This window comes from Rhincodon typus, chromosome 33, assembly GCF_021869965.1.
Source record: "Rhincodon typus isolate 14 chromosome 33, sRhiTyp1.1, whole genome shotgun sequence".
NCBI classification, from domain to species: Eukaryota; Metazoa; Chordata; class Chondrichthyes; order Orectolobiformes; family Rhincodontidae; genus Rhincodon; species Rhincodon typus.
Window position 1 is genome coordinate 18,416,638 of NC_063364.1, and position 12,711 is coordinate 18,429,348.

Genomic DNA, 12,711 nt, shown 5'->3' on the forward strand with positions numbered 1-12,711 from the left:
TCATTCAGCTCTACACCTTGTTATCTATAATAGTTAGTTTATCTGCTTTTTGTGCACAGGTCCAGTATCCCTCATGAGGGTACTGTTCTGCTTTGACTGATGGCCTCAAATCGCAGTACAAAATATCACAGATATTTTACAAGCTGGGAAACTTGCAATGATGGGCCAGTGTTTCCCATTTGCTACTGACCATAAAATCCAAGTCATGGCTTGCCAAGTACAGACTTTAGCCAGTTTGTGACTGGACTAATGTCTCACCTTGTGGTGTAGACCTTCCTTAAGTCAATTTCTACCTGGTTGATCATTCTTCAGCTCGACAGTTTAAGAACATGGACAGCCTGAATGAATCTTCTGGGAGATGCATTCAAAATTACCAAAGTTAAATTAATTTAATAAAGTTATAAATACTGATTGTGTTGCATTGTTCTGATCAATAGTTTTGTACATTTATTTTCATTGCATGGATTAAAATGTATATTTGTATGCTTAGAAACCATTTTGAAAATGTATATTTCAAAAAGCATCAGGGCTGAATTATAAGAGGGCTGCAACTTCCAATTATCAATTTTGGCCAAGACTTTCCTTCCAAGTTTTTTACCATTGGTGAATCCTCGACACTGTTCATTTGGCAGTAACCAAAAATACTTGACAAAAACCAAATAGAAACGGGAAACTGATGACAAATCCACCGGCATCTGAAAAATGAACAGACAGGCCTACAGTTTGGGATATTTCCCAGAATTTGATTTCTGTGATTCAGTGTTTTATGATATCGGTGAAAACAATTAAATTACAGCTGACTTATTTCTTTTTCCTATTGTGCCTAGTTTACAAAAGTAGTAAAATTTTGATATTTCAATTTCACATTTAGCGCTGGAGGTTTGTTAAATAAGTCATTTTCGAAGTCAGGCTAAGCAGAATATCTTATGGAAATATATTTCCACTGCTAGGTGGTTGGAATTCAAAGAAGTGTTAGAATAAATGAATCAGGAATTATGTTAAATTTTTTTAATATTATTTTGAGTTTTTTTGAAAGAGTAGTTATTACCTCTAATTTCCTGTTGTTATATTAACTCTGGTTGCTTCGGGCAGAGGATATAAAAGTTGAATACATGTATGAATAGATTCGAGAACAGCTTCTTTCCCACTATTATCAGACTTTGAATGGACCTTTCAAATGTTAATTCCGATCTCTCTCTCTCTCTGCATCTTCTCTGCGGCTGTAACAGCGTATTCTGCACTCTGTTCTGTTACCCTGATGCATTTTGTACAGTACGATCTGCCTGTACAGCGCGCAAAACAACACTTTTCACTGTATCTCCGTACATGTGACAACAATAAATCAATCAAGCAATCATTTTTGATTAATTAATTCAAATCCAAGTCTGAAGTAATCTACACCAAAATCATTTTTGATTGATTTATTCAAATGGTGTTTTTAACAGTGCGGTACAGTAAATTCTGTTTTGGTGTAGGTTACTTCAGACTTAGTTTGAAATTAATTTATCTACAGAATATATTGTAAGAACTAGGAGCTGGTGTAGACTGCTGGGTCATTTCTAATCTGCTCTGTCATTGGGAGAATCATGGCTGATCTTAAAGTTTAACTCCACTTTTCCATATCTCTTAATTCCCTGCATATAAGAATATTATTAATCTCTATCTTGAATAGACTTAATGGCTGAGAATCCACAACACTCTGGAGTAGAGAATTCCAAGGATCTCCTACTCTTTGAGCTAAGAAAATTGTCCTCACCTTAATCCTAAATGTACAACTCATTATCCTGAGACTGTGACCTTTATTTCCAGACTCCGCAGCTGGAAGGATTATCCTCCCAACATTTAATCTACCTAGTCCTTTAAGAATTTTATATCTTTCTTGTCTCATTCCTCTGAATTCTAAGGAATATAGAGGCCAAGTCTATTCATAGAAAAATACCTTCATTCTCCAAATCAGTCAGTTAACGTCATTTTAAACATCATTGGTGACTGTTTCGGCTGCAATATTTGCTCATAATTCAGTCCTTTAATCTAGGATTTGTTTCCATGTCCCCATTTAAAGCTTGAAGGGGTTTTTTGTGCCTCAGTGACCAGAAATGGACATAATTCCACAGTTGTGAACTGACCAGTGCAGTCTACAATATTACTATGACATCTGCCATTTGTACTCCATGAGTGGGCAAAGTGGCTCATTTGTGATGCTCAGCGATCGGATTGCCTTTTGACACAGCCAAATGGTGTCAAGGTAAAACAAACTGCAAAGTTCTTTCCAAGTTGCAAGGAGTGCAAAGTTGAGATTAGTCAATGGAAGAAGAAATATGCAGGTTGCAAAGTGACCATACCTGTTAAGCACATTAAGGACATAAGTGATCAGACAATAATGTTAAACATTTATCTCTCATGACCAGAGCCGGTGTATGTAACATTACAGCTCAATTATTTGACTCTGGGTAGTGAACTGTTTACAGGGCTGTTGAACTATAAATAACAGAAGGTTTTTTTTCTGGTGGGGTGCCAGAAGAATATAACACTGAAATGGAGCATCACTATAAAATGGAGCATTAAATTTTTATTAGATTTAGGAATGTATCTTAGAAGATGTTTATTGAGCAATAACACTGCCAGCTTTTCCTTTCCACTCTCTGCCACTTGTATTGTGATCTCCTTAAATCCATCAATGATGCACATCCAACAAGGGTATACATTCTATCCAACAATGATGTCCATTATTGTCTAATGCATCTGCTATGTTCCCAGGGCTCATGTGCCAGCATTTTTAAGCTGACCATTAAGACGTCTGTGATAACATTCCACTAGAGTACTAATAATTCCCTTTTTATGTTTGTGTTCATCAAGATGAAGGATGTTGATGCTGAGGAAGGCAAATACTTTACGAGGACACATGCAACATGGAAATTGACACAGACAGAGTTCATCATATTTTGCACCAAGCAATCTCAAAAATCATTTTCAGTAAAGAAATAGTTGTCCTTTTTTTCAGGTTTCTGCAAACCTTATTAACAGCTTTAATGAGTAAATCACCGACTACTAATTAGTAAAGTTAGATTACATGGGATTGAGGGAGAGCTTGCCAATTGGATGCAAAATTGACTTGACAGTAGGAGACAGAGGACGGGGGGAGAGGATTGTTTTTCGGACCGGAGGCCTGTGACCAGCAGCGTTCGACAGGGTTCGGTGCTGGGTCCACATTTATTTGTCATTTATATAAACAATTTGGATGAGAATATAGGAGGCATGGTTAGTAACTTTGCGGATGACACCAAAATTAGTGGTTTAGTGCAGAGTGAAGAAGGTGTCTAAGATTACAAAACAATCTCAATTAATTGGATCAAAGGGCTAAGGAGTGGCAGATGGCGTTTAATTTGGATAAATGCAAGGTATTGCATTCTGGTAAAACAAACAAGGGCAGGACTTGTACAATTAATGGTAGGGCCCTGAGTAGTGTTGTAGAACAGATACTTAGGGATTCAGGTACTTAATTCTTTGAAATTTGCATTACAGGTGGACAGAGTGGTTAAGTAGGTATTTAGCATGCTTGCCTTCATTGTTCAGACTTTTGAATGTAGGAGTTGGGACGTCATGTGAGGTTGTACAGGATGTCGATGAGGCCTCTTCTGGAGTGCTGTGTATAGTTCTGGTTGCCTTGCTTTTGGAAGGATATTATTAAATTGGAGAGGGTTCAGAAAAGATTTACCAGGATGTTGCTGGGACTGGAGGGTTTGAGTTTAGAGAGAGGCTGGGCAGGCTGGAACTTTTTCACTGGAGCACAGGAGGTTGTGGGGTAACCTTATAGAGGTTTATGAAATCATGCGGGGCACAGATAAGGTGACTAGCAAGATCTTTTTCCCTACGGTGGGGAGTTCAAACCTAGGGGGCTTATTTTTAAGGTGAGAGGAGAAAGATTTAAAAAGGACATGAGGGGCAATTTTTTTCCGTAGGGAGTGGTTTGTGTGTGGAATGGACTGCTAAAGGAAGTAGCAGATGCAGGTACAGTTACAAAATTTAAAAGACGTTTGGATACATGAATAGGTAAGATTTGGAGGGGCATGGGTCAAATGTAATCAAGTGGTACTAGTTTAGTTTGGGAACATGGTTGGCATGGACGAATTGGATCAAAGGGTTGGTTTCCATGCTGTATGACTCAATGACTCTGTAAACAGTGCAATGCTATTTTGCTCCAGAACAAATTGATGGTAACTGAACTTAGCAAAAGAAAGATTTTGCATTTTGTGATGGTACCTGTCAGTGTTCAGTGTCATTATTCTACTGAAACTGAAGCTTGGGAGTCCACATACGCACAGAATAACATGAAATCCAGAAGTTGGTGTGCTGCAGCCACAAGAATGGGAGCAGCTTATAAATCCATTTTCTTGGTCAGAAATGGAGCCTGAAATGGCAGCGGTGTGACAACTGTTATATGCTAGGTTTGGATACAGTAGGAAATATTGCGGTGGAGATCCTCAAGCCACTGCACACAAAAGCAAGATGGGGCTTGCAGCATTAGAACGCATAATCGTGACACAGCATAGGACATATGCCTGATAAAATCTCCCACTTAACTTACACCATAACATAAATGGCAGGGCGGGGTGTGTGTAGAGAGTGGGTTCAGCTCAGTTGGCTTGACAGTAGGTCTATCGTGCCAAAAGTGTGGGTTCAATTCCTGCACTGGCAGAGGTAACCATGAAGGATCCTCTTTCTCAACCTCTCTCCTCACCTGAGGCAGGGTCACCCTCAGATTAAGCTCACCACCAGTCATCTCTCTGTAATGAAAGAGCAGCCCTGTGGTCTGGTAGGACTGTAGCAATAATTTATAACATAATCAACTGGCGTAATATGAGAATAGGTTAAAATTAGGCCTTACAAGTGTGGATTCTCATACCTTAAGACAGAGTTATTGTTTGAGATATATTAGTGACATATAAACAGTTTTATTTATTTATTGAATGCTCATTGCTCGTCAACATAGTCAGTCAGATGGCTCAAAAAATGTTCTCACATCAAGAAGAAAGTGAGCTGTCTCTGTGGAAATGCTTTGTTGTTTATATTGCCAATGTTCTTAACTCCCTTGGTAGGTACACTTGATCGACATGAGATCGGTGATATTGCAAAAGCAATCATTGCTTCATGTGATGACACATCATCTACGTTTGTGAATGTGATGGATTCAGTATCTTTGGGAGTGAAACCTCCAGATCCAATCAAAAAGAAGAACACCAGCTACAAACAATCTGGCTCTTTCAAATTCAGCTCCTCTTCACCTGCGTTCCAAATTGCTGAAAGCTCTAAATCTGCAGAGAAGGTAACTGAAGTTATTTTAATAGAGATATCTCTTGGGTATCCACTGTTAATTTTTTTTTAGTGTGTGTTTGCATCAGAAAGCTAAATATAATGTGAATACTGGGATGGTGAATGAAGACTTGACATCAGTTACTTTTTATACAATCATGCCACTTGGGCATCACCCATCCTTAATTGTACTGAGAGCAGTTAAGATTCAATCACATTGTGTCAGTCTGGAGCCACATAAAGGCCAGGCCAGCAGATTCCCTTACCTAAAGGACATTAGTGAACCAGATGGGTTTTTACAACAAAAGGCAGTGGTTACATAGTTGCTATTAGACAATCTTTTTAATTCCAGATTTTTATTGAGTTTAATTTCTGTCATCTGCCATGGCAGGATTTGAACCAGTGTCCACAGAACATTGAGATTCTGGATTACCACTTCACCACCACAAAGATATTTAATATTATTTCACATTTTTCTCAATCAAAACAAAAGGTTATTATTTTACTTCAACCTCCTTCCTACATCAATAAGATGTGCTCTATTTGACTGCCTTACAGTAGGTTCTCCTAAATATTTCCTACAGAGGTAAAGACTTATTGAGTTAATTGAATACAATTTGTTTATCTCTTGTGTAGTTCCTAAAGCTAGTTTGGATTCAGCAGCTTCTGGTATACACCCCTTAACCTTCATGTTGCTTTTTGCTATTATTTTCAACAGGCAACTGTATGTACATGAAAAGTATGGAGGTTGTAATTGCTTGCAAATTTCAGGCTCTGTGAAACAATGGAGCTTGTTTGTTACATGTGTGAAACTGTTGATGATAAACTGGATCATTTGGTGTGATGATCAATGCTGAGATTGACTATTATGAAGTTTATATATGCTAAGGTATCACTCATAGTGAATTTTAAAATATGCAAGTCTATAAATATAACCCATTTTAAGTGTATAAGTTGCGATCTGTCTTTGTTGTTGAATTCCTGTATTTCTCATCAGATTTTCTGATGGCAAGATCTATTACAGATCCTACATCTGTTTTAATAAAGCTCTCAAGTTTGAGACTGCAGACATCCTGAATTCTGTTGCTGGGAATGTTTCATTGACCTGGTTTTGTAGTAAGAATAGCAACAAGACTATCGGCATTACCATTGTTAGGGAGGAAATCAGAGACTGCCCTCCGTCATGTGCACATGTGCAGTTCAATGCAGAGTTCAGGAAGTTGCTGTCTATGGTTCCATATTCCTCCAAAAGTACGATTCTAACAGGATCACTTTGAAAATCTCAGTACTCAAACAAATGAAGGGTATGAGACAGCAATGCTTACTCACTGTACACCCACTAAACATGCCAAAAAAATTGGGGCTTGTTCTTACAAGGGGAAATGGCGCTTTAAAAATATATAATATGCCTTAATTGTAAACACTTTCTAGCACTGAACATTCAGCTTTACAAGTGTGGATTCTCATTCCCAAAGGTTTCGTCGTTGTTGGAGATTTTCAAAAATGAAACAAATAAAATGGTTTAATTTAACTCTGTTTCTGTCTCTTTCATTCTGGTTCTTTCACCTCTCTCTTAGTCCCATCTTTCTTTCACTCTCTTCATTTACTTTCTTGACCTGAAATTGAAATTTCAGTTTACACCTCCTGGATTAGACTCTGCATATCTAAGTAAGCATCTTCAATCAAATTAGCTTTAGGGACACATTGTTGCTTGCTTTTTCTCACAGGCCTCTGCTCCCCTGTTTAAGCTCTGCATTAACTGCAAGTCACAGTGAAAGAGTTCTCAGAAAATCTGCGGATAGTGGTAAACGTAATGAATGCTGTTCTCCACTGACTGTACTTCACACTGACTATACTTCACACTGACTATAAAATCTGGAATATTACTAATGAATTTATTTCTTTTTCTTTTAAAATGCTTCTTTTAAGTATGACTGAACATTTGTTGATACTTTATTGAATCATGGCTCTTATATGACTTTGATAAATTATGCTAACTAATATTCCTCAGGACTGCTAATTGTCAATCAATGGACATGCATGATCCCACTGAATACTGCTTAAACTTTGAGTGTGTACACATTTATCGTAGTAGTGTTTAACTGTTTTGAATGCTTGAGAAAATCCTTGGATTGGTTAGGCAATCTTTATCATCTTTAAGGATGGTTGTGGATGTTAATCAGAGTTTAGTTGTGACAAAGTAAGAGAAATCATGTGAATTGAAAATCTCAGCACCTTCAAAAGTGTGTACAGGACTTAGAAAATCCGTTTGGCTCAACATATCCATGCCTGTGGTTTTACCATCCACTAGGCTCCACCCACACTTTGAAATGGATTTAATGCAGTCCACCACCATGGGAATTCTGGTAGCTGTACCCACCCAATCATGGGAGAGATGCCATATAAATCTCTGTACCTGGGCTCAATGACCTCTTTCTGCACAGTAGGGAATCTGTGATTCTAATGTATAATTCTATAGGTAAGCCGCCTCCAATTCTCAGGAGCCTCTGGCAGGATTTTGATTAGGCTTATTTCTGAGCCAATTGACACTCATTAATCCTGAACTATCTAATAGTGGCTCAGGGATTAAATGGAGGCTGCATTGATCTCTCGTGACCTTGGTAGGCCACCCAGCAGTTGCCATTCGTATCCTGCACAGGGGATACCTTGCCATCGGGTAGTCAGTGCCCAAATGAAGAACCCAAAATTGGGCAGATGACTGGCCATTGATAGCTGTCTCCCACCCTTGCCTTTGACCTTCCTGCTTCCTCTTTTATCACCGCCATCCGGTCTTCGCTCACCTGTGGCCTGGGATCCCTCTGTGATCCTTGCCTCTGGGTTGGTCTGGGGCCACCAGCAAGTAGCTGCTGCGTGGCTCACTGCTAAGAAGCTAATTAGTCAGCAAGTCTTAATGGATCTCTAGAATCTTCCCCCCAGGGATCAGATTATCTTATGCTCAAAGGCTAAGCAAGTTGGGAGTTTGGAAGATTGAGATGTGATGTCTTTGAAACATACAGGATTCTTAAAGGACTTGACAGGGTAAATGCAGAGAAGATGTTTCCCCTCATGGGAGATTCCAGGACCAGAGGGCATAGTCTCAGAAAAAAGGGAGGGCAGTTTAAGATTGAGATGAGGATGAATTTCTTTCTCAGAGGGTTGTGAATCTTTAAAACTTCTTGCCGCATAGAACTGTGGGGACAGTGTGCTGGTGTATATTTAAAACTGAGGTAGATATCTTGATCAGTCAGGGAATCAAAGATTATGAGGAAAATGCAGGAAAGTGGATGTGAGGCATATCGGATCAGCCACGATCCTATTAATTGTTGGAACAGATCTGAGGGGCCAAATGGCCTACGCTCCTGTTTCTATTTCTTATGGTCTTATGATGTAATGGGATCCCCACCAGGGACCTCACTTGTCAGGAAGACCCACAGCAGCTTGTTAACTGCCTGAAGGACATTTTATTCTGTGGGCCATCCCTATGGAGCTGACAGGGGCTCCTCAACAGTCTTCCAACCACTGGATGAGGAACCTGTAAGTCTGAGAAAATCCCCACCATCCTCATCAAATTCCATCGGCAAATCTTTGGTATTCCTTTTTATTTATCCTTTGTTCACCAAAAGCCGTTTGCCTCATCTAATCCTTGTGGTAGCAAGCTACACATTCTAACTCCTCTCAAGGTACAAATTTCCAATTGTGGTTTTTCACTTCCACCTACACCTCAGAAGCACTAGAGATTTTAGGACTGTGCTACATGGATTGCAGCTTGTTTTTATTAGATTTCTAACTTGCCTGCTTTACCTGCGTCTATGCATTTGCGCAAAGTCATTAATGCTCAGCATTATGTTCTACCGGGGGTTATGTTCTACCTGGAGTTCAGCAGGTACCTGGACTCTGGCAGTTCCTCAGAGTGCCAGGGATTAGGGGCATTTCGTCCTTGACCAGCTGTGGTATGGTGATATGGCTACGAGGTTGTCTCTCTACAAAGAGAACCCACCAAGGTAAAAGTCACTGAGCTGGTGGAGTGGGCAGAAGGCAGCTTTGCTGGTGATTCCTCTGACGAACTGTGACCTTTTCCTCAGAGGAGGTGCTGATGGGGTGAGAAGCTGGTTTCTTTAGGGTGAAGGTTATAAGGGTGCTGTTGGTGCCTGTGTAACAGAAAAGACCATTAGTTCTGCAATAGGTGTAGCAGCTTGAGCATATTAAGAATAACATAACATAGTGATAATGGGAGGGTGGTGCAACACAGCACAATAAAGCAAACTGGGTTCCCTGGACAAGGAAGTCTTGGTGTCCTCACTTGAGTAGCTATGGTCTTCTTCTGCTATTTCCCCTCACATAAATTAAGGATGAGACAGTTTCTCGATCAGTCAGGGAATCAAGGGTTATAGAAAAAATGCAGGAAAGTGGAAGTGAGGAATGTCAGATTGGCTATGATCCTATTGAATGGTGTAGCAAGCACAAGGGGCCGAGTGGCCTCCTCCCGATCCTATTTCTTATGGTGATATGCCACCCTGCTGTCTGCCTGTGGCCTCATGGTCCCTGTTGTGTGACTTTTTCTCCTTCAGTGAGACACAAGGAGGGATTAATTGAGATGAAAATGGCAGGAACAGATGACATAGTAAGATGTCCCAAGCAAGTGGGTAGGAAGCACAGAGGACAGGAAGTAGTTTGCGTGAATGAATTGTGTGAGAGCTATTGACTGGGGAAGCTGCAAGCAAAAGTGAGAGTGGTAGACCATTTTCCTCGTTGGGAGGTGTATGCAGTTAGAGTTAGAGTGAGTATGCAGTGGCACTTATCTTTGTGGAGTGAGGCTCAATCACCTTCTTGTGGGACTGCTTGACCTGGGCCGTTATCTCCAGCCTGGCTGGGTCTGGTTGCCTCCTTTGCTGGTTCCCAGGAAAAGGATGGTCCTTCCTTCACTACCATGTCCACCAGTGCCTCCAGGTCCCTATCATTGAAACGGGATGCCAGCTTCCATTTCAGCAACACATCCTTAGTGGTTATGATTGTGCATCACAATGGAACGGGCAGTGCCTAGTTTACAGGGCTCAAAGTGGTGCTCAGCTGGGGTTGAAATTTGCCCACTCTGCCTTGAACACCAGAATGTCACTGCAGCAGTGAGGACATCTGCCTCTCCTGTCACAGAATTGAGCAATGGTGCTCAAATGGATAAATAACATGGTGAGCAGCAGAAGATTTCATGAGAAAAGTCTCCATGGGCCGTGGTGGGAAACCCTCCAAAAATCTCCCTGAGAAAATGGGAAAATTCATCCATAGTGTTCTGAAAGGGATTCAGAGAAGAAGCTAATTTGGGAAAGGTATATAAATCTCCATTGAATCAATTGGAAAAGAAGTTTGAAAGAAATTCGGCAACTGTGAAGCAAATAATTTCTGATTGATTGGGTTTAATACGTTTGTTACCCACTGTAGGTAGGCAATTAAATTGACTGTGTACACTGCTGCAGTCAAATTGATGTAGGGAAACCCAAAGGGTTACTGGTGTTCTTGGATTTTGATTCAGTGACATTAAAGAAACGGCAATATAATTCCTAGTCAGAATGGTACATTTGTTGGAGGGGAAATTGCAGGTGGTGATACTCCCATGCATCTGTAGCAGACACAGATGTTTCGCTGTCAGAAAGGATGTGCTATTTTTCTTGGCTTGAGTTTTGCAGTTGTACTGTTGGCAAAACTGTCACCGTTCACTATCATTGCAGGTGTCAAACTGATAGCAACTTCAGGCAACTACAGCTGGGCAGTTAAATTCAAATCCAAAAGTTGGTATGAGCTATTCCTTGCTCCCCCACAGGCTGCGCTATTGACATCCCTCCTGTTGAAAATCTTTTGAAATCACTTGAACTGAGGTGAATTTCCACTTTCACACTTCATCTTGCTGTGTAAAGCCTTGAAACTGTGATGTCTCATTGAAAGAAACATTGACAGAAATTTGCAACAAATATTGTGATAGAAAAGAAGTGTGCACTTAGTGAAGCTTTAATAATGTTATCTAAGGATTTTCCAAGATCTTGCTGGCAGTGAGTTGAATGATGTGTTTTATGTTTCTTAAATATTATGACAGTCACAGATTTATGGTGATTGGAAACAATGCATGATTATTAGGAAATCATTTGTGATGTTTTCAGATTCAAATTTTTTCTTGTGCTTATTGCAAATCATAGATTCTTGAGTTTGTTTAGTTATATTGAATACTAGAAAATTGTGCTCCATTGTACAAATCTCTTGAAATGTGAAAGCTTTACAAAATACGTGGATTAATTTCTGCTAACTTGGAATAACAGAAACCATTGTACAGTGCTAAAGAATACGTGATGTTTTTAGGATATTAAACATTAGGAAAATAATATCACGATGGTTATAATTTTCAGGGGATCACTAATTGACACTTGTGTTCCAATATAAGGACCATTTCAGCAACCAGACCTTTTCTTTATATTAATTATTGTTTGACCTGATGCACGAGCACAGATTTTTCTATCAAAATCATGGTATTTATTAGAGTTTGCCTTTGTTAATGTGTGAATCAGTCAACAACTTGTAGCAAGATAGAGATATCTTTAGAATTAAGGTTACTGAGTGGTCTGTGCTGTACCTTTGTTAGCCTTGTGAAAAAGAAGTTGCCTCACATCCTACCTGTATGTTCCATGAGACTGCTGTGTTCGCACATATATTTCTCAATAAGAAAGATTATTATGTCAAGAAAATTAGGACTGGGTCTTAACAATAAGTAACCTTTTATTTGAGAGTTTTATGGTTCTGCATCACCGTTCCTTTAAATTTGTGAGTCTCATTTCTAAGGCGGTAAATTGTTGCTAGTAATATTTTGATTTCTTTTCTCTACTTTGTCTTTCTTCTCATAAATCCATTTTTATTTGTCCTGCTTAATTTTTCTTTCTGGAACACTTTTCACTTTAATTCACCCTTTTCTCATTTACTCATTTGCATCTTTCAAACCTCTACTGTCATTCTAAGGAAATAGACTGTTAGTCCCATTGTACAGTAATGTCCCAGACACCCTGTTGTCCCTGCCACACTGACATAAGCTCATACTTACAGCAATGCAGAGGCCAACAATCTTTCAAGTTGAAGAGTTCCATTAATTGTGGAAAATTACGCTAGTCACTTCATTATTTAGAAAGGAAAAAGAGGGAATAAGGCACCAGCTGTTGTAACATTTGTGGTTAGGAATCCAGAATTTCAGATGAGTGACCGAAAACCTTGAAAATTTCACTGTTTCAGATCAAAAAAACAAGGGTTTGTGAGGTGTAGATCATGCCAATTGGCTTTTTTGAAGAGACTCAGATAGTGGACAGGGGAAAGTCTACACATGTTATTTACATGAAGGTATCCAGTAATAAAGTCCCTCACAAAAGACTTGTA

The 12,711-nt window shown here is 39.5% G+C and overlaps 1 protein-coding gene across 1 annotated transcript in view; it reads left to right on the forward strand.

Moving 5' to 3' along the window:
- The window catches only part of LOC109920080 (WD repeat-containing protein 72-like), a 101,832-nt gene extending 95,838 nt beyond the window's left edge, over positions 1–5,994 (forward strand). The window contains exons 14-15 of the mRNA XM_048615732.1: positions 5,097–5,323; positions 5,947–5,994. Of these exons, the coding sequence (XP_048471689.1) occupies positions 5,097–5,323; positions 5,947–5,994 (275 nt within the window). The remainder of the gene's footprint in view (positions 1–5,096; positions 5,324–5,946) is intronic.
- The last annotated feature ends 6,717 nt before the right edge of the window (positions 5,995–12,711 follow it).